General features: G+C 46.4%; 1 protein-coding gene across 2 annotated transcripts in view; it reads right to left on the reverse strand.

Moving 5' to 3' along the window:
* P2RX6 (purinergic receptor P2X 6) overlaps nucleotides 1–18,737 on the reverse strand; it is a 47,092-nt gene extending 28,355 nt beyond the window's left edge. The window contains exons 1-4 of one of the 2 annotated variants that reach the window (XM_068271639.1): nucleotides 18,653–18,737; nucleotides 4,003–4,156; nucleotides 2,714–2,785; nucleotides 542–617 (exon numbers count right to left, since the gene is read on the reverse strand). In XM_068271639.1, coding sequence (XP_068127740.1) covers nucleotides 542–617; nucleotides 2,714–2,785; nucleotides 4,003–4,156; nucleotides 18,653–18,699 — 349 coding nt within the window. In that variant the 5' untranslated portion in view covers nucleotides 18,700–18,737. Of the gene's footprint in view, nucleotides 1–541; nucleotides 618–2,713; nucleotides 2,786–4,002; nucleotides 4,157–11,864; nucleotides 12,040–18,652 lie in introns of those variants that run through there. The other variant, XM_068271638.1, reaches the window with a different exon arrangement.
* Nucleotides 18,738–20,708: the final 1,971 nt, after the last annotated feature.

Here is a 20,708-nt window from a genome sequence, read left to right on the forward strand (position 1 = left end):
TCTGTCCTCTTTAATTGTGCCTCCTTCTGGCCCTCATGCCTTCTTCTGTCCCCCTGTACCTCCCGCTGCCCCTCTGTGTACCTCCTTCTGTCCTCCGGTGCCTCCTTCTGTCCTCCTTCGTGTCTCATTCTGTCCCTCATTGTGCCTCCTTTTGTCATCCTGTGTGACTCCTTCTGTCCCCTTGTTCCTCCTTCTGTTCCCTTGCCTATGTGTATTTTCTGGTGAAACGCTGCCCACATTACGTGTATGTTTTGGTGAAACGCTGCCCGCATTGCGTATTTTCTGGTGAAATGATGCCGCATTTACGTGTATTTTTCTGTTGAAATGCTGCCTAAGTAAATGTAATGTCTGGTGAAACGCTTTACGATTATTTTCAATTTGGCCCATGAAATTACCTAAGCATTACTAACCATTTTTATGAGGGACAAGCACATTTCAAGCACCTCAAATTGATCAGATCAGCACCATTTTTCACCCTCAGCCTTTACTTACAGCACTGATATGTTTGTGTCTGTCTGGTTAATTTATGTGAAATCATTACCATTTCCATTCACCACATGTTCTCCCAGAGTACAGTCTAGGTTTTCCCCACATCTACCATCTGAAATCGATGGGCTCTGTAAAACAAATTATAGCAGATAAATGCATTTATGTTATTATATAAGATCCTCAATATATGACGATACTTGCAATATTATAGTGCTACAGCATGTTTTGTATGTTATTGTGTTTCAGTTTGTGCCACCTCTGTCCCCCCGTGCCTCCTTTGTGCCTCCAGTGTCCCATTCTATGGATCCACTGTCTTTCCTTCTGTGCCACTTGTGTTCCCCTCTGCAAATCCAGTGTCGCCCTCATGCCTCCAGTGTCTTGTGTGTGTCCCTCTGTGGCTCCTGTGTCCCACTCTGTGGCTCCAGTTTCCTCCTGTGTGGCTCCAGTATCCCCCTCTATGGCTTCAGTCTCCTACCCATGCCACCTGTGTCCCCTACTGTGCCACCAATGTCCTCCACTGTGTTTCCAGTGTCCCCACTTTCTGCGCCGCTGTCCTTCCAGTGTCCCCCCCAGTGCCACTGTGCCCCCGTGACCTCCTTCTGTCCCTCTCTGCCTCCTCTGGTCACCCTGTGCCTCCTCCTGTCCCCCTGTGGCCCCTCCAAGGGTCTTGCTAGGATACTAAGAGATCCGGGGCACTTTTGGGAACTCCAGACGGAAAATTGGTGTGGCCATGCACCAGAATGTGAGTGTGGTCATGGGTGGAGTCAAATTTTCATGAACTTAACAGCGGTTTAAGTAGGCCTGCCCAGAAAAATGTTGGATGCAGCCCCCTCTCCATTGATGCCAAAAAAAAAAAAAAAATACACATAAATTCACATAAATGGGTAGTTACCTGGGTTCTGTGCTGGCAGTACTGGCTTTCAGCTGGGCAGGCTGGCCTGACGCCAGGTTATCTGGCAGTTTACCCATAGCATTCCCTGACCTTCTAGACGATTCCCTCCCATGCTCCCACAGACCTCCCATTGAGGCACCACAACCCCCAACATGCCCCCATAGAAGAACCACAGCTCCCTGCATGCCCCCATATGCAGAGCCCAGCATGGCACCACAGCACCCAGTATGCCTACATAGAGGAACCTCAGCATCCAGCATACCCCCGATTAATGCAACAGAGTTCCCAGCATGCCCACCATTGTGACACCACAGCTGACTCTGCCTGGGGAACATCAGGGGCACCCCAGAATAGATCTGGGACACGTGCCACTGATCTTTGGGGCCCCTCTTTACCTTCTCCTATCCCATTGTGTCCCCTCTGTGCTTCCTCCTGTCATCCTGTGCCCCTTCTGTGCATCCATCTGCCGTGTCTCCTCTGAGTTATTCACCTCAAACAATGTCCCACAGCACTCCAAGGAGCTCTAAGCAGTCCCTGCTTTGTCGACTTAGATGCACATGTAACATCATTGCGCCGAGCATGACATTCATATTGGTGGGTCGTTCATATCTTGGGGGTTCGTTGTAGAGGCCTTTTAATGTTTATTTGTAGTTAGCACAAAGCAAGTGCCTTCACTGAGCTATTACTAGTGTGCCCATGTTGCTCTGTAAGCATAAGCCCACACTAAACAGAGACCTTGTGTTGTTTGAGTTAGAGCAAGAGCACTAACCCTTCTTGCAGTCCATAGAATTATGTAAGCATCATTATTAAGAGCTGAAGGTCTGTCATTGCTTTGTGGACAGCAGTGAAATACAGGGTGGTGCTCTGATTCAGAGAAGTGCACACCTCTATCTATCAGGTTCAGCCACAGCGCCAGGGATTACGTGGTTAAACAGGTACTCCAATCCACCTCCAGAGGCCCCTCCTGTAATTTGGGTGCTATAGTGTATGCTCCAAGCAACCCAGTATAAACGAGAAAGGAGAAGAGTGCTCTCAGTGGATCTATTTCAAACAAAATTTATTGGAAGTAGTAGGTTAAAATTACAGTATGATCACTTACATCATGAGGGTCCTAAACCAATTAGGACCCTCTCCGGCTAATTCGCTTCCCACCCCTGTGGTACTCAGCAAAATATCGATCAAAGATGCATAGCCCGCTCTCGTCCCGACTAGTTTCGGCCTCACGCCGTCATCAAGGGGTACCTTGGTATTCCCTGATGATGGCGTGAGGCCGAAACTAGTGTCTGAGGTCACAGAAGACTAAAGCACTATATGAATGGCGCGTGCGCTCACCTCTGGACACACACCTAGCACTTGTCCTGGTGTGGAGATGAAATTTGTCACCAAGAAAAGGACGTTTTCTCCCTAGAGTAAACAGAAAGAAAAGTGAGGCAGCTGGTTTCTCCACATTATTAAGGAGAGCTTTCATAAAAGCTGATCTCTCTGTCACATTGGCTATCATTCATAAACCATTCCCGCATGCGGAAATGCTGAAAACAGCTGACTTTACTGAGCACTTAGCAAAGTGTCCATTCATAAAAGCTGTTTCCGCATGCAAAGCTGACATTCCCGAGCAGAGCGATAAATTACCGTCTTATGCAGTGATTATCTCAACACATGTCCCCATATGTCAATTCATAAAATTTAGAGCAGGCGGAATCAGGACGGAGAATACTGCTCCCTTGGAAGACTCGATAAGCATGCGGATAACAGCTAAGTTAATGGAGACAGACCTCCCAGGCAGCAGCAGTGAGAGCAGAGAAAAAAAAGGCATCCCAGAATACTCAGGCTGTGTTTTTAACCCCTTGGGTACCTGTTTTCAGATATATTTCACATCAGAAAGCCTGCATGTGTAACATTTCTTGACGTTCTTCTAAGCTGTGGCAATTAAATAGATTGTTTAGAAAGACTGTCAGCGCAGATTCAGGGCAGAGGCAGTTTAAAAAAAATGCACATCTAAAGGGATGCTGGGGCTGCCTCTTCTATTGTAACGTTGTCTCTGGAGGAGAAAATGTAACAACTCAGGCAGCTTCTCGTCTTTCCGCCAGCCTAGAGCCAGCCTAGTTCGGAAAAATACCGCAGTGCTATCGCAACTCTAACATTTTTTATGAATGAGCACACAGAAGTCTAAAATTCCAAATGCGGTATTTTCCCGCCTGGATTTTTTTTACCGAACACACTTTTATGAATGATAGCCATTGTCTTGTTGGACACAGGATGAGGATTTCTTTTTGAAAAAGTATACTTGGCAAATTCAATGTGGCGATTTAGCTTAGCGAATGGTTTCTGGAATATCCTGCTGCAATCTCTACACAGTGGTCTGAATTATTAAAGCCTCGTACACACGCCATATAACGATCACATCAGCCAACAATCAGGTATGTGTATGGCACCCGACCCCCCTTGTGCCCCACCCACGAGCAATCCGCCGCATGGATCTGCCCAACGAAGAAAAGGTTTATGAATCAGCCACCATATAAGTTGGAACTTAAAAAGGATAACAGGCTAATAATAATAACAATAATAATAATAATGAGGATTAGAATTGGAAATGGCATATGATAAGAAATGGAAAGATTCACCTGAGATGGCTTTACAAAGTCTGCCTCATCCCACAGTCTGCCTTGAAGTTCCTGGAAGTCTTTAGTAACTGAAGATCCTTTGATCTTAGTTATCACAGAAGAGTGAGGATCACAGTCACTTTCTTGATAGCCTCTCTTTATTATAAACACCCACCTGTTCAATTACATAAAATAAGACAGATAACACTTAATACTGTGATAGAAAGTTCTGCATCCTCTAAAATGAATTGTTCGGGAGCCCTGACACTTGGCTACTTCCTGCACCACAGCCTGGCATTGCAATAAGCTGTAATTGTCTCAAAAAGATCAATTCTATGTCTTCCCCCTTGTAGTGTGAACAGTGAGATCATGTAAACAAGGTAGCAGCAGCATGCACACCCACAAAGCTTGAAAATTACTTTTTCAACTGTGTTGCTTCTGTTTATGTTTGAGAATTATAAAAATCATTTTTATTCCATTGTCCTGAACAATTGGACTCTACACCTGATATTTTTCTAAAACCCATAATAAATGTCCGAATTTCCTTCACTTCAGTTTCAGTAATAATTTGATTTAAGTTTTGTAGGGTGTTATCCTTCATCACCCAATCCTGGTGATGGCCACCTGAAGCTTCCTTCCAGTCACACAGTTTTTCTGTCTGGGTTCTCTGCCTTAGCCTTTGGAATGCCACTTCCGCGACAAGGCAGCAGTGCTAGTTTTTGGTGGGACCTAGATTACACCGGTACTTGATATATCTAGCCAGCGTTCCCAAAGACCCTTCTGATGGGAGACCAGCAACTCCACACAGCTGTTTGCTTTGCTTTAGTAATCATGTTCCTGTTGGGTCTTCATGGCTACCATTGCGGCTTGGGGCCCATAAAGTCCCCACCATACTTCACTCCAACAGGCAATCCCCTACTTGACGTTGCCTAGGTCCCACCACGAAGATGTTGCAAACTTGGAACCCAATTGACTTTAAACTCATGAGAGCAAAACAATGTATTCTGTTAAAGTGGACTTTGCCTGCCTCTCCAACTACTCAAACATTAATTGAGACTCTCCATAAATTAACATATTTTAGATAAATTTAAGGTGGAAAGACACAGCAAAATTACTGTATGGAGGAGATTTCTATTGAAATGTAGAGTTACAAAATATAGTTAAAGGAAATTTCCGAGGATGGAAAAAAAAAGATTTATTTTATTGTTGGTTCTGAATATATGAATGATCTTACTGCATTTCTTTGTACTGCATTTTCCTCAATAAAAAATTTTAAGTACCAAAAAAAAAAGATTTATTTACCTGGGGCTTCCTCCAGTCCCTGGAAGCCGTCCTGTGCCCTCACCGCAACATTTGGCGGCTGACAGCGCTGGAACGGAGGGACGAAGGATGGGGGAAGACCCGTTAGGACCCAGAGGCTTCTCCCTCCCGAGGTAAGTACCCCATAGGGCACTACTTTTTTACAGATCCTCTTTAAAAGGTTTAAAGGGAATGTCTGAGGATGAAAAAAAAAATCTACTTACCCAGGGCTTCCTCCAGACCACTACTGAACCTGAAGGAAAACCACTACTGAACCTGTGCGAGGCTCACACAAGATTGTTATGATCCTGGAGCCACGGCGGATCTTCGGCAGCTGACAGAGGAGGGACAGAGGAGAATGGGGGAAGCCTCATTATGATCCAGAGGCTTCCCCTTCCTGAGGTAAGTGTCCACAATGGTGGTGCACTTATCTAAAAATCTATTGTTATATAGTAAAGGCCAAAGTGCACATATGAAGTCCAATATGAGCAAGAACCCAGACCAAATTAGCCTGAAAAGTCTCGACTAGAATCTAGACTCTAGATGACACAGTCCTTGATATGGGTAGCCTTCAAGCGTGAGTCACCACCACCACACCCTCAAGACGGAGCGCTCACCCCTAGTAGTTGACAGAAGTTAGGTCAGTGTGGCGCTTGGTAACTGGAGCCCAGTGAGACGGCGCAGCTGAAAGCCATCCAGATGGCCCACATTCGGGGGTTGAGCTCATTAAAACTCAGAGCTATATTTTAAAAGTCTACATAATGTGAGTGTTCCATCTTAATTTTAATATACAGTATAATGTAATATGGTTTTACACTATGGAGCCTATTGGTTTATTTTGAGGTGCATCGCGGCATGAAGGTTGTGTGCGTGTCACAGTTCTTCTCTGTCTTCAATTCCGACCACTAGTGGAGAACTGTGACACGCATGCAGCCTTCCGACGCTTGGAACGCGGAAGCGAAAGAAAGGGGTGAGTAATTATTCCCCTGCCCGCTGCCACGCTAATGTACTATGTTTAGAGGGAGCATGGGGGGGTCTGACCCCCGTCCCCATGGCTGTGCACGCAGCTCGGCTCCCCTTCCAGGCTACCTATACTGGGGCAACTATACTAGCTACTTGTATTGGGGCCACTATACTACCTATAATGAGCGCAACCTATACTGGGGCAACTATACTACCTATAATAGGAGCAACTATACTAGCTGTCTATACTGGGGAAACTATACTACATATACGGGGGGCAACTATACTAGATACAGGCCTGGCCCTAGACTTTTTTCCGCCCGAGGCAAACTTTGAAGAAATCGCAACCGCCGCCCCCCCCCCCCCCCCCCAAGCCATGGGTGTAATAGGCCGCCGAGCTGGAGGGGATAGCGGGCAGGAAGGGGGTATTGGCCTAGCGGCGGGGAGGGGGGTCGGACCCCCCCTCCCTCACCTGGGTCCCCTGTCCTCCGCTCCCCTCCAGCTTTAAAGAGTTAAGTTGCCGCTGCTATTGTAAGAGGCACGGGAGGGGATCACTCACCTTTTCCGCGTTCCAACGTGCGCTCCACTGACGTCATTTCCTGTAGTGCCGTACACTTACAATACAGTGGGCGGCGTAGCAGGAAGTGACGTCAGTGGAGCGCACGCTGGAACGCGGAAAAGGTGAGTGATCCCCGCCCGTGCCTCTTACAATAGCAGCGGCAACTTAACTCTTTAAAGCTGGAGGGGAGAGGAGGACGGAGGTCCCAGGTGAGGGAGGGGGGGGTCCGACCCCCCTCCCCGCCGCTAGGCCCAGTACTCCCTTCCTGCCCGCTATCTCCTCCAGCTCGGGCGGCCCCCCACACCCACGGACGGGCGTGTGCCGCCCCCCCCCCCCCCCCCCAGAAGTGCCGCCTGAGGCAAAAGTTTCACCCCGCCTCAGGGGCGGGCCGGGCCTGACTAGCTACCTATACTGGGGCAACTATACTAGCTACCTATACTGGGGCAACTCTACTACCAATACTGTGGAAACTATACTAGCTACCTATACTGGGGCAACTATACTACCTATACTGAGGGCAACTATCCTACCTATACTGGGGCAGCTACCTATACTAGGGGGAAACTATACCAGCTACCTATACTGGGGCAATAATATTGCCTACCTATAGTGGGGGTAACTATACTAGATACTTATACTGGGGCAACTATGCTGGCTACCTATACTGGGGACACCTATACCTGGCCGACCCCCTCCTCACCAATGTGCCCGCGGCTTGGCTCCCCTTCCAGGCTACCTATACTGGGGCAACTATACTAGCTACTTATACTGGGGACAGGGCCGGATTTACCATAAGGCACTGTAGGCATTTGCCTACAGGCGCCTGATGATAAAAAGGCGGCTCACACTGCTCCACGAGTGCCTTCTTCCCCATGCAACTTAATATTGAGGGCACCACTTACTACTTAATACTAAGGGGCACCTGTAGCCACCTATGACAGGTAAGGGAAGTAAAGGAGAAGTGACAGCTGGGACAGTCAGCACACTTGCGGTGTGGTTCAGTGGAGGTTTGTAGGGTCATGGAGGGGGAAGTCAAAGGTGCCAGAACATCTGTGCCTATAGGCTCCTGTGACCTAAATCCGGGGGTGACTGGTGCCACTATACTACCTATACTGAGGGCAACTATACTACCTATACTGGGGCAGCTACCTATACTGGGGGGGCAACTATACTACCTATACTGGGGGCAACTATAGTAGCAACCTATACTGGGGCAACTATACTACCTACCTATACTGGGGCAACTATACTAGCTACCTATACTGAAGCAACTATAATACCTATACTGGGGCAACTATGCTAGCTACCTATACTGGGGCAACTATACTACCTATACTGAGGGCAACTATCCTACCTATACTGGGGCAGCTACCTATACTGGGGGCAACAATATTGCCTACCTATAGTGGAGGAAACTATACTAGCTACCTATACTAGGTAGCTCTGGGTAATTCATTCTACCAGGCTCTTTAATTCCCCTAAACGCCTTACACAAATGTTTAAGCATGATGATAGATGCATGAAAACACAGTATGTATACAGTTTGGGTCATAATGAACTTGGAAATCTCCTAAGAACTACTGTAGTATCATTATTAAAATGGACCCAAATTAAAAATACAATATTTCAGAAATAAAATCTATTTTCTAAATTATAATAATAAATAGCAGCTTTTTTTCAGCTGCATGATGACAAATCCAAAATATTTTACATTTATTGGAGAAGCCCCTCCCTTCCTTTCATATTGCCGGGACAGAATCCGGAAACTGGGGGAATAACAAAAGAGGAATTGCTAATGGCTGCCACCTGTATAACCCTAGTTATGGAAAGAGAAGGGTGAAAAGCATGCACTGAAATGCTCATAGGCTTGAAGGAGTGTTTATTTATTTTTGTATGTGTCAGAGCAGTGCAACTAAAAATTTTGAATTAAAAAAATGTTTGGTTTGGGTCCGCTTTAACCACTTAAAGCGGAATATAACCCTGCATTTCAACTTTGCTCTAAATCATTATTTACAGTATATTATATGCAACCAGCATTTTTTTTTTTTTTACTAGACCAGCATTGGAAGGGTTACACAGAGTTTTAAAGTTCCTGGAGATTTCTGCAGACGCATCCGAAGCTGAAATAGATACATTTTGTTTACATAAATGTATCTAAGGCCTAGTGCACACCGGAGCGTTTCCGCTGCGGTTTCTGATCTGCTTGCGGGTGGGGATCCGCTAGGGTAATGTATTTCAATGGGCTGGTGCACACCAGAGCGGGAGGCGTTTTGCAAAAACGCATACTCCCGGGCTGCTGCAGATTTTGGATTGCGGATGCGTTTCTGCCTCAATGTTAAGTATAGGAAAACCGCAAACCGCTCTGAAAAACGGCACTTCAGAGCGGTTTGCCAGGCGTTTTTCGTTACAGTAGCTGTTCAGTAACAGCTTTACTGTAACAATACATTAAATCTACTATACCAAAACCGCTACACAAAACCGCAAAACGCTAGCTGAAACGCTGCAGAAAAATAAGAAAAAGCGTTTCAAAATCTGCTAGCATTTTGCGGATCTGCTAGCGGTTTTTGGTGTGCACTAGGCCTGAGTGTTGAATGTTACACACTTTGGCTGTCCTCCAGCTCAGTCAGAGAGAGTGAGTCACATTCAACACTTAGATACATTTATGTAAACAAAATGTAACTATCTGAGCTTCGGATGCTTCTGCAGAAATCTCCTGGAACTTTAAAACTCTGTGCAACCCTTCCAATGCTGGTCTAGTGAAAAAAAAAAGCTGGTTGCATATAATATACTGTAAATAATGTTTTAGAGCAAAGTTGAAATGCAGGGTTATGTACCGCTTTAAGGACCAGGGCTTTCTGCAGTGATCAGTGCTGCGTGGGCTCTCCAGCCCACAGCACCGATCAGGATTGAGCCTTGGCGATTAGACTTCCCCCCTTTTTTCCCCACTAGGGGGATGTCCTGCTGGGGGGTCTGATCGATCGCCGCCGGCTGTTTGTGATCTGCGAGGGGCTCTTCAAAGCCCCCCTGCGCAGCGTTTTCGGCGCTCCCTGCCTTCCCGTCCCTCCCTCTCCCTCCATGGGCTGCGCAGGACGGATATCCGTCCTGCGCATTGAAGGATAGGATTCAGCCTATCATATGCCGGCGATCCCCGGCCTCTGATTGGCCGGGGATCGCCGGCATATGATAGGCTGAATCCTGCGCAGCAGCGCCGTATGATGTAAATAGCGGGGATTTCTTCCCCGCGTGTTTACATTTCGCTTGCGAGCCGCAATCGGCGGCTCTCCGGCTGTTCACGGAGACAGCCTCCGTGAACTGGCATGGAAAGGCCGCTCGATCCCATGCTATACCACTAACGACCCGCCGACACCTATCGGCGTTAGGCGGTTGTTAAGTGGTTAAGCCACGTGATAAAGGTGGAGTAGCTCTTAATTACGCTGAATATCAAACTGGCATGCTGAAAATGCTGAGTGACTGCAATACCGTAGTTATGTAACCACCGACAAGGATCCTAACAATACAATTCAAACTGGACTCCGATGCTCAACCTTTAGCGCAGTTTGTAGATTTTCATCTTCAGCCACTTGTAAAGGTGCTGCCAGCTTACATCAAGGACACTCAAGATACAAAGAGAGGTTTTTTGAGCTGCCTTGAACTGATTCTTATCAGCTTCTGTTTTGAGAAGGATTTGCCTTGAAGTATCACAGGACAGTCCTGGGCAGTACTGCACACCTGGCATTTGCAAACATGTCTGTAGGACACCTTGAGGAAATGGTTGTGTGTTGGTGTGTTTACCATACCCTTGTGAGGGTATAGATCATGTCTGTTTTTCGTTTATTTGTATTATTATTATTTCAATCCCTGTCATACCCTTATTAACGGAGTAATCATTTGGAAGCATAGGCTAACCCATTGTATTACCCAGTTCACTTCTTTACTGGGCAAGAGCTCTTAAACTGAAAAAAAGTGCTTTGTAAGTGTGAGGAGGATAATTTTCTTCCCAATTAACCTTTTAGCAGCCAATTTATTTAGAGGCTTGCAAGTGCTCATTTTTTATTTCCTATTTGTTACATTTCCTTGCTACTAATTAGTACTGCTGTAATGTGTATTTATGGTCACTTGTCACTAGGGGACAGTATGAGAGAACAGGACTTCTGCTTTCAAATTCTATATCCTCTGTTAGCAAAGAGACATCAAAGCATTCCAAGAATTTACAGCACAGTGATTTCTGCCACCTGAGGCCAAAAGCAGTGCACTATCTCAAACGAGATAATTAATTTACAGTTGCTAATGGGTTAGAAACATGTAAGCCCCCACATACTTGCCATCCAACCTGTGTGATATTAAGGTGGATGAAGGAGGTGTGAAATACACTTTTTTCTGTTAAGAACACCAAAAAGGTAACACCGCGTAAGTCTTCACTGGGCAACACTCATTTTTATTTAATAACCAGTGTGTGTGGCCAGCCAGCCAGGTGGTGCAATGTCCTGTGATGAACAGGGAAAGGTGCACACATATGCATGATTCTCTGCCCAGTTCAGTGCAACTGTTTGCAGCTCGAGATGTCCAGAGAGCTGTGGGTGTCCATATATTCTGCATATTATGGCAATTTGGGCAGTATGTGCTCACATTATGCCTGACTACTGTGACCGCAAAGTGACGTACTAAGCCAAATAACTGTAAATTGCAAACCTCTGCCTTAGTGAATCAGGCCCTCATTGTCCTTAGTTATATAATGCTGTCCAGTACAAAAGTCCGCCATGTGTCAGTTTTATTAGTATGAATACAGAAAGACATCCTAGAATCATGCTATTCACTGCTGAGTCAGTACTCTCACTGTGCGTCCCTATTGTATTTCCATGGGTAATATACCGTCATCATATAACCAGAGTTAAAAATAACTATGCAAGCTTCATTCTACGTCATCCACTCCTGTCTACAACTCCCCCTGACTGTATCCCCATCCAGAGTCACACATTGCTCAGTCTAATTGTGATCTATTGTATAGGTTTCTTCTTATCTCCCATCCTCCAGTAGCGTATGCCAGAAAATCTATGTGACTTACCCAATAACATAACATAAAATGGCCAGCTGAAGCAGGCGATGAAACACTCCAACCCTCTTGTTGTTTGTCAGCACATATTTCTCCGTCTTGTAATCTAGGTTAGGTGGTAAAGATTTGATGCAGACTGCTTCCATTTCTGCACCATGCACAGAATGACTGTGCTATTCCCCTGCTCTTTGCTGGGTTAAAGGGACAGTAGTGCTGTAACATGGGCTGCATATAGAGCAACATTCCAACATTCCAAGGACACCGGGACACATCAATGACATTGACACTGTGATGGTCTCAAGTTTCTTGGAGTCTCATTACTTTGTACATCTGTATATGTTTGCTATTCTAACGTGCAGTTTATTCATATTCTGCTTTTTATTGAATATAATTATACGTATGATCAGAGCCGGGACAAGGTCCTCCAGCACCCAAGGCTGAGACACCAAAGTGCGCCCCTCCATCCCTCCCACCCCAGCCATCACACACAGATTGCTTTTAGACTAAGAGGTGCCACAAGGCCCACAACCTCCTCAACACCTTAATATCTAGTTATCTGGCTTGCAGTCACTGCCATGTATCCCCTTTTATTATTTCTTTCTGCTTCAAACACAATTAGGAATGTCAGCTGAATGAATTCTGCGCCCCCTCCTACACTGCGCCCTGAGGCTGGAGCCTCTCCAGCCTATGCCTCGGCCCGGCCCTGCGTATGATGCTAATATTATTTAATGATCTACATATTATAGCTGTGAATAATATGTAGTAAAATGTAATAATATATAAAATAGATGCAATAACATACGTATAAGAAGTATGTTTCTTTCAGAGTAAAATGAGCCATAAATTACATTTTTTCTATGTTGCCCTCACTTACAGTAGGTAGAAGAGATCCGACAGAACTGACAGGTTTTGGACTAGCCCATCTCCTTATGGAGGATATCTCAGGATTTTCTTTATTTTCAAAAGCACTTAGTGAATGGCAGTTGCACCATCCAACTGTCAAAGAAGTGTGCAGTGAGCAGGGAGGCTGGCCGGCATCTTTGTATAAATCCATTTCATGGAGTATCTTAACCCTCCTGGCGGTATGAAAAATTCCGCCAGGAGGCAGCGCGGCAGTTTTAAAAAAAAAAAAAAAATCATGTAGCGAGCCCAGGGCTCGCTACATGATAGCCGCTGCTCAGCGGCATCCCCCCGCCCTCTTCGATCAGGAAATCCAGTTCAAAGAACGGGATTTCCTGGAGGGCTTCCCCCGTCGCCATGGCGACAGGGCGGGATGACGTCACCGACGTCATTGGGAGTCCCGATCCACCCCTCGGCGCTGCCTGGCACTGATTGGCCAGGCAGCGCACGGGGTCTGGGGGGGGGGGGGCCCGCGCGCCACAACGGATTGCGGCGATCGTGCGCAGGCCGGCGGCGATCAGTGTGCTGGCGCAGCTAGCAAAGTGCTAGCTGCGTCCAGCAAAAAAAAAATTAAGAAAATCGGCCCAGCAGGGCCGGAGAAAACCTCCTGCGCGGCTTACCCCGAACTACGTTCGGGTTACCGCCAGGAAGGTTAATAAAGAAGGCCATGCTGAGAATCCCCCATGAGGAGACAGACTAGTCCAAATGTTGTCAGTTCTGTCAGATTTAAACTGACTGCCAGTGACAGCAACACAGGAGAAAGGTAATTTATGGCTCATTTTACTCTGGAAGAAACGTAATTCTTCTTCTTTGTGTCTCCGTGTTTAACATTTTTCGCGATAGTGGTCCTTGAAGTAACACAGTTTTATAGCTTCTCTAACCTTGAATACATTCCTCAAGTGGTTAAAAGTCTTCTCTTGCAGCTCTTTTGCCAATTATTAAAATCTTGCAAGGGTCATTGTTTCAGTAAATGTATCCTGTGTCATAATTGATATTTGTGGTGTTCATACATCTGGCCTGTGGATGGTACTGTGATATTGCATGACTGCATAAGATTATCTGTACTGTTGTGGATTGTGGATTGTGCTGGTTAATGTAGAGAGCTGCCGAATACTGTCAATAAACCTAGTTTCAGTTATCCTGCCTCCGTGACTACTGAATACAACCATATTCCAACAATTGGCCTGCTGGGTTGGACCTGCGCAGTAGCATAGACGTGATCTGGCTTGGTTTTTACCCAAAAAGCTGAGGGGGTCCCTGCTAGTGTGCATGTGCAGGCTCTATAAACCCCCCCAACACACACACATACACACATACATAGGTTTATTGTAGCTCTGTGCTCCCTTACACAGTGTTTGTTGTTGGCCAATGTGGTTACACCCCTGCAGCTGTGACATCCCACATATACAAGCCTTAGGCTGGGAGCACACTTGTTTGAATGTGAAATCGCATTTATTGAAAGTCTTCTGGCCGCATTGCATATTGCGGCTCTTTGTGATTTGCAAAGTACCATCTATTTTATACAACTGATTTTGCTGCGTTTTCCAGTCGAATGCTAATTGCAAAACACAAGGACATTAGCAAAGCAGGGGCATTGCTAGCCCCAAAAATCAGTGGCACGTGCCACGGATCTATTCTGGGGTGCCCCAGATGTCGCCCAGGCAGAGTCAGAGCTATAGGGGCATTCTGGGAGCTGTGGTGCTTCAATGGTGGTTAGGCTGGAAGCTGTGATGCATCAATGGGGGTATACTGGGTGTTGTGGTGCCTCTATGGGGGAATGTTGGGTGCTGTGGTGCAATGCAGCGAGCTGTGGTTATTCTATGGGGGCATGCTGGGAGTTCTGGTGCCTCAAGTGGAGGCCTCTGGGAGCATGGGAGGGGTCCACTAGAAGGTCAGGTAATTCTATGGGGGGGACTGCCAGATAACCTGGCAGCAGACCAGCCTGTCCAGCATAAAGCCAGACCAGCCAGCACAGAAGCCAGGTAATTCTACCTACTAGTTATATTTAAGTGGCACTGCCTATTAATAGTAGTATTAAGTAATAGTAATATGCTGCATTTATTTATTTATTATATTATTGGAGAGGGAGGCTTCATCCAACATTTTGCTGGGCAGGCCTACTTAGGCTCCACCCATGACTACACCCAAATTCTGATGCATGGCCCCACCCATTTTTCAGCTGGAGTGCTCAAAAGTGCCCCTGTTCTCTTAGGATCCTAGCAACGCCCCTATAGCAAAGTAATTAAAATCACGTCTTTTATACCAGTGTGATGGAATTGCGAATTTGCCTGGTCACAGAAGTCCTGCATGCTGCATTTTTTCTTTGTGTTCCTAGCATCCAGTGAAATTCACAGCAAAATTCCATAATGAGGTCACAACGATATAGCAAAAAAATCACATTGCCTTTGCGATTGCATTTTGTAGTGTACAGGCTCATTCCCACTAAGGGCGTTTCTTTGCATGAGAATTCGGACAGAGAAACACAGCCTACTGAAATCCATCGGCTGTGACCTGATTTACATGCGGGGAAACAAAATGGGACTACATGCAGCAAAAAAAAAATGGGTTGCACATGCAAATTCTTATAGCCAGGGATTCGGATTTACGATCACGCATCACATCAGGTACCGGTGTGCAGAGCCGGGACAAGGTCCTCCAGCACCCAAGGCTGAGACACCAAAGTGCGCCCCTCCATCCCTTTCACCCCAGCCGTCACACACTGATTGCTATCAGACTAAGAGGTACCCCAGGACCCCCCGACACCTTAATCTCTAGTTATCTGGCTTGCAGTCCCTGCCATGTATCTCTTTTCCTTATTTCTCTCTGCTTCAAACACAAGAGGGAATGATAGCTGAGTGACTTGTGCGCCCCCTCCTACACTGCGCCCTGAGGTTGGAGCCTCTCTCGCCTCTGCCTCGGCCCGGCCCTGCCGGTGTACATTTCGGAGATGCATGCCAGGTGGAGTGCAAACAGGCCCCAAAAGAGCCCTAAAATTGTACAGCATGTTGTTCTTCCTGAATACAATTTTCCTATAGAACAGCAAAAACATAAGCATTTAAAAAAAAAAAAATACTGTGTAATTTTCAATGGTTGAAAATGCAGATTATTAATAAATGCACCTGCAAACACATAAAAAAACACGATTCCAAAAATGCAGAAACACACATGACCGAAAACTCAGACTGGGTTCACACTACACTGCAGATGCAGCGTATGCATAAACAATGCGGTAAGCGCATCCGCTCAGGACCTAAGAGGATGCACTGCAGCTATTCCCACTAGCTGTTGTGTTTGCATTGCCACCTGACCACTGCTAGTTCCGGCGCTTTTCTCGTTGTCCATGCTGGCCTGTCCCTACTCATCCACTGATCCCCTACAGGCCAGGAAGCATGGGGCTTCCTGTTGGTTTGTAAAAAAAAACAAATAAAAACATGTGAATCCTACCTAGCAACAGGGAGGATTTTCATTGGTCCACGTGAACCAAGGGCATTTTCTCTGTGGCAGGAGGATTACCATGGGTTCTTTTGCAAACCAACATGAATCCGGGAGCAGCGGGAACCAGACTAGCCATGACAGCGTTGCTGAATTTCTATGGAACAGGTATGCGATTTTCATGTGGCGGGAAACTTAGTTTTCCATATGCTTGCATTACATCCAATTCGTGTTTGCTGTCTGCGTTTTGTGATTGGAGATGGCTCGTACCTCCGATTTTAGGTTCGCAAACCTCAAACACGAACTTCCGCAAAAGTTTGGGTTCGTGCGAACTCCGCGAACCGCAGTAGACTTCAATGGGGAAGTGAACTTTGAAAACTACAAACATTTATGCTGGCCACAAAAGTGATGGAAAAGATGTTTCAAGGGGTCTAACACCTGGAGTTTTGCATGGCGGAGTGGGATACACGCCAAAAGTCCTGGGGAAAGATCTGGATTTGACGCACAGCAGCGTTTTAAGGGCAGAAATCACATTGCAATGCTAAATTGGAGGCATAAAGTGCTTTAAAACATCTTGCATGTGTATACATCAATCAGATAGTGTAATTAGTGTACTGCTTCACACTGACACACCCAACTCACTGTGTAACCCACCGCAAACAGCTGTTTGTGTAGTGACGACCTTGCTGGACTGGTGCGCACCATGGCGAGAGTGCAGGCCATGGCAGTTTTCAAGCCCATGTGGTCGCCGGGCTGTGGTAGCTCAATGATAGAACAAGTGACTGTCCAGCTGATCGAATTTGGTATGTCCACAATGAAGCAACAACCTTATTATCTTGGGTGTGCCCCCCCCCCCCCCCCCGACACACTCATATAGCGGGCGGTCATTGCTTCATTGTGATACGCAAGCCCCTTCACCGCGGCAAGGTAACCATTACAAAGGGGAATTGACACATGTACATACAGTGGGTTGCAAAAGTATTCGGCCCCCTTGAAGTTTTGCACATTTTGTCATATTACTGCCACAAACATGAATCAATTTTATTGGAATTCCACATGAAAGACCAACACAAAGTGGTGTACACATGAGAAGTGGAACGAAAATCATACATGATTCCAATTTTTTTTTACAAATAAATAACTGCAAAGTGGTGTGTGCATAATTATTCGGCCCCCCTTGATCTGAGTGCAGTCAGTTGCCTATAGACATTGCCTGATGAGTGCTAATGACTAAATAGAGTGCCCCTGTATGTAATCTAATGTCAGTACAAATACAGCTGCTCTGTGAGGGCCTTAGAGGTTGTCTAAGAGAATATTGGGAGCAACAACACCGTGAAGTCCAAAGAATACACAAGACAGGTCAGGGATCAAGTTATTGAGAAATTTAAAGCAGGCTTAGGCTACAAAAAGATTTCCAAAGCCTTGAACATCCCACGGAGCACTGTTTAAGCGATCATTCAGAAATGGAAGGAGTATGGCACAACTGTAAACCTACCAAGACAAGGCCATGCACCTAAACTCACAGGCCGAACATCAGAAATGCAGTCAAGAGGCCCCTGGTGACTCTGGACGAGCTGCAGAGATCTACAGCTCAGGTGGGAGACTCTGTCCATAGGACAACTATTAGTCATGCACTGTACAAAGTTGGCCTTTATGGAAGAGTGGCAAGAAGAAAGGCATTGTTAACAGAAAGCATAAGAAGTCCCATTTGCAGTTTGCCACAAGCCATGTGGGGGACACAGCAACCAAGTGGAAGAAGGTGCTCTGGTCAGATGAGACCAACATGGAACTTTTTGGCCAAAATGCAAAACGCTATGTGTGGCGGAAAACGAACACTGCACATCACTCTGAACACGCCATCTCCACTGTCAAATATGGTGGTGGCAGCATCATGCTCGGGGGTGCATCTCTTCAGCAGGGACAGGGAAGCTGGTCAGAGCTGATGGGAAGATGGATGGAGCCAAATACAGGGCAAACTTGGAAAAAAACCTCTTTGAGACTGCAAAAGACTTGAGACTGGGACGTAGGTTCACCTTCCAGCAGGACAATGACCCTAAACATAAAGTCAGGGCAACAATGGAATGGTTTAAAACAAAACATATCTATGTGTTAGAATGGCCCAGTCAAAGTCCAGATCTGAATCCAATTGAGAATCTGTGGCAAGATCTGAAAACTGCTGTTCACAAACGCTGTCCATCTAATCTGACTGAGCTGGAGCTGTTTTGCAAAGAAGAATGGGCGAGGATTTCAGTCTCTAGATGTGCAAAGCTGGTAGAGACATACCCTAAAAGACTGGCAGCTGTAATTGCAGCAAAAGGTGGCTCTACAAAGTATTGACTCAGGGGGCTGAATACCGTATATACTCGCAAGCAAGCCGAATTTTTGACCCCCCAAAAGTGGGCCAAAAGTTGGGGGGTCGGCTTGCTTGCGAGTCACGTTGGTCGGTGGTCGTAGTGCTATTAGCTTACCCTGCGGCTGCTGGCTTCCAATAGTCCCCTCTCCGTCTCCCGGGCATGTAAATAGATCACAGCAGCTCGCTCCACGGCGGCTGCTGTGTGATGACAGGATTGGAAGCTGTAGGTAGAGCGGTTTCCATAGTAACCGTTACAGGAAGCCGCTCTCCCTACAGCTTCCTGTCATCACACACCAGCGCCGTGGAGCGAGCTGCTGTGATCTATTTATTCTTTCATTCCAAGGTTTTGTTGTAAGGTGAAATGAATGTAATATGATTTCCTCGGAGCCCTCTGATGTTACTCAATTGAGGTTACTTTCACAGTGGGGCGTTGCGTTAGAGGGGACGATTAGGTGGCAAAACGTGCCCCTAACGCAACGCATGGTGGTGTTTATGTAGGACACTACATACAGCCACGTTATGCGACTCTTGGTGCGCCGTTTTTGTTGTATGGACTGTGGAGATCACGTGATCGGAACACTCCACAAGTCCACATCACATGGTCCCGACAGCCAATAAGCGGCCACTCCAGGAAGTAAACATTGCAGTGCAGTGCAGATTAATTAGCCATGTGGCTGGCCACAATAGCGGACTCTCTCCTCCTCCTCGGAAAAATAAAAAAAACACACATTACTGAGCATGTGCAAACAGTCTAACGCGGCTAAAACCGCGTATAACGCACAGCATACTGCACTTTCTTTGAATGTCCAGCGTTACACTGTAATGTAACGTGGGCACTGTGAACAGCCCATTGATTTTTCATTACTGCGAGTTGGGCTGCGTTACAGGCTGCTCTAACTTGCGGCTGCGAGGTTATACAAGCTGTACATACAATATAGAGCAATCCTGAAACCTCTCTCTACTGTCATACTTTGATTAGGGATCATCTCCTCTGGTGTGCTGCACTTACTATAATATTTAACCAGAAAACGGAACTGAGTGGAATCTAACATTAAAGCGGAACTGTAAATTCGCTTAAAACAAATTGTTTACTTACCTGGGGCTTTCCCAAGCCCCCAGCAGCCGTCCTGTCCCGCACGATCCTCCGTTCTCCCAGCATGGCTAAGTTTCGTTACGGTTGACTTGTAAGTCGACGGCAACTGCACCTGCGTGCCCCGGGCTATGCAAAGCTTTCTTTGCGTTCCAGCCCGCAATAGCATTCTGCACTAATAGCAGGACGCTATTGCAGGCTGGAATGCGAAGAAAGCAGGCGTGGTTGCCGTTAACGAAACTTAGCCACGGCGGGAGAACGGAGGATCGTGTGGGACTGACGTGGGACAGGACGGCTGCTGGGGGCTTGGAGAAGCCCCAGGTAAGTGAGTTTGTTTTAAGCAAATTTACAGTTACGCTTTAAGGCCCTGTTCACATTGCATGTGTTGCCGTCCGGATTTCATCAACGCGTGCGGGAGGCCGACACACACAAACATCAGAAGTGCTGTCTGATGTTCACACTGCATACGTTCCGTACCAGTAGTGAATGGGATCAGCCACGCAACGCATGCAAACGCAGATAGCGTGCATTTGTACGCATTGCGTTCCGATTGCACGTCCATCTGCCTTTGGTAATATGAACGGGGCCTAAGGCTACATTTTCAGTGGCCATTGTATTTCCTGTAACAGCAGGAACACAACATAACAGGAAATCTGTGCTGCACATTGCGTCAGATACAGTGAAGCATACAGTCAAAAAGTATGCTTCACTTTTGCTGTTAACGGTAACACTGCATGCCGTTATACTGCTGCACAGTAAATGACTCATAACCAGTGCATTTACGTTCAGTAAGCCACGTTATAAATCTGTAATTCCTCTCATACTCACTTCCAATGTCATATGGTCCTCAAAGATAAACAAATGGATGAAGTGTAATGTAGAATTTCAGTATTCTGAACTTCAGCTGTCACCCACACAGCACCTGCTAGCTGAGTGGATAATGTATACACACATGCAGGGCCAGATTTACCATAAGGCACTGTAGGCATGTGCCTATAGGTGCCTGATGATGGTAAGGTGGCTCCTGCCTTACCTATACAGAGTCCAGAGTGGAGTTTAAATGAGAGGTTACTCACCCAGG

Source organism: Hyperolius riggenbachi, chromosome 1 (assembly GCF_040937935.1).
Source record: "Hyperolius riggenbachi isolate aHypRig1 chromosome 1, aHypRig1.pri, whole genome shotgun sequence".
Lineage (NCBI taxonomy): Eukaryota > Metazoa > Chordata > Amphibia > Anura > Hyperoliidae > Hyperolius > Hyperolius riggenbachi.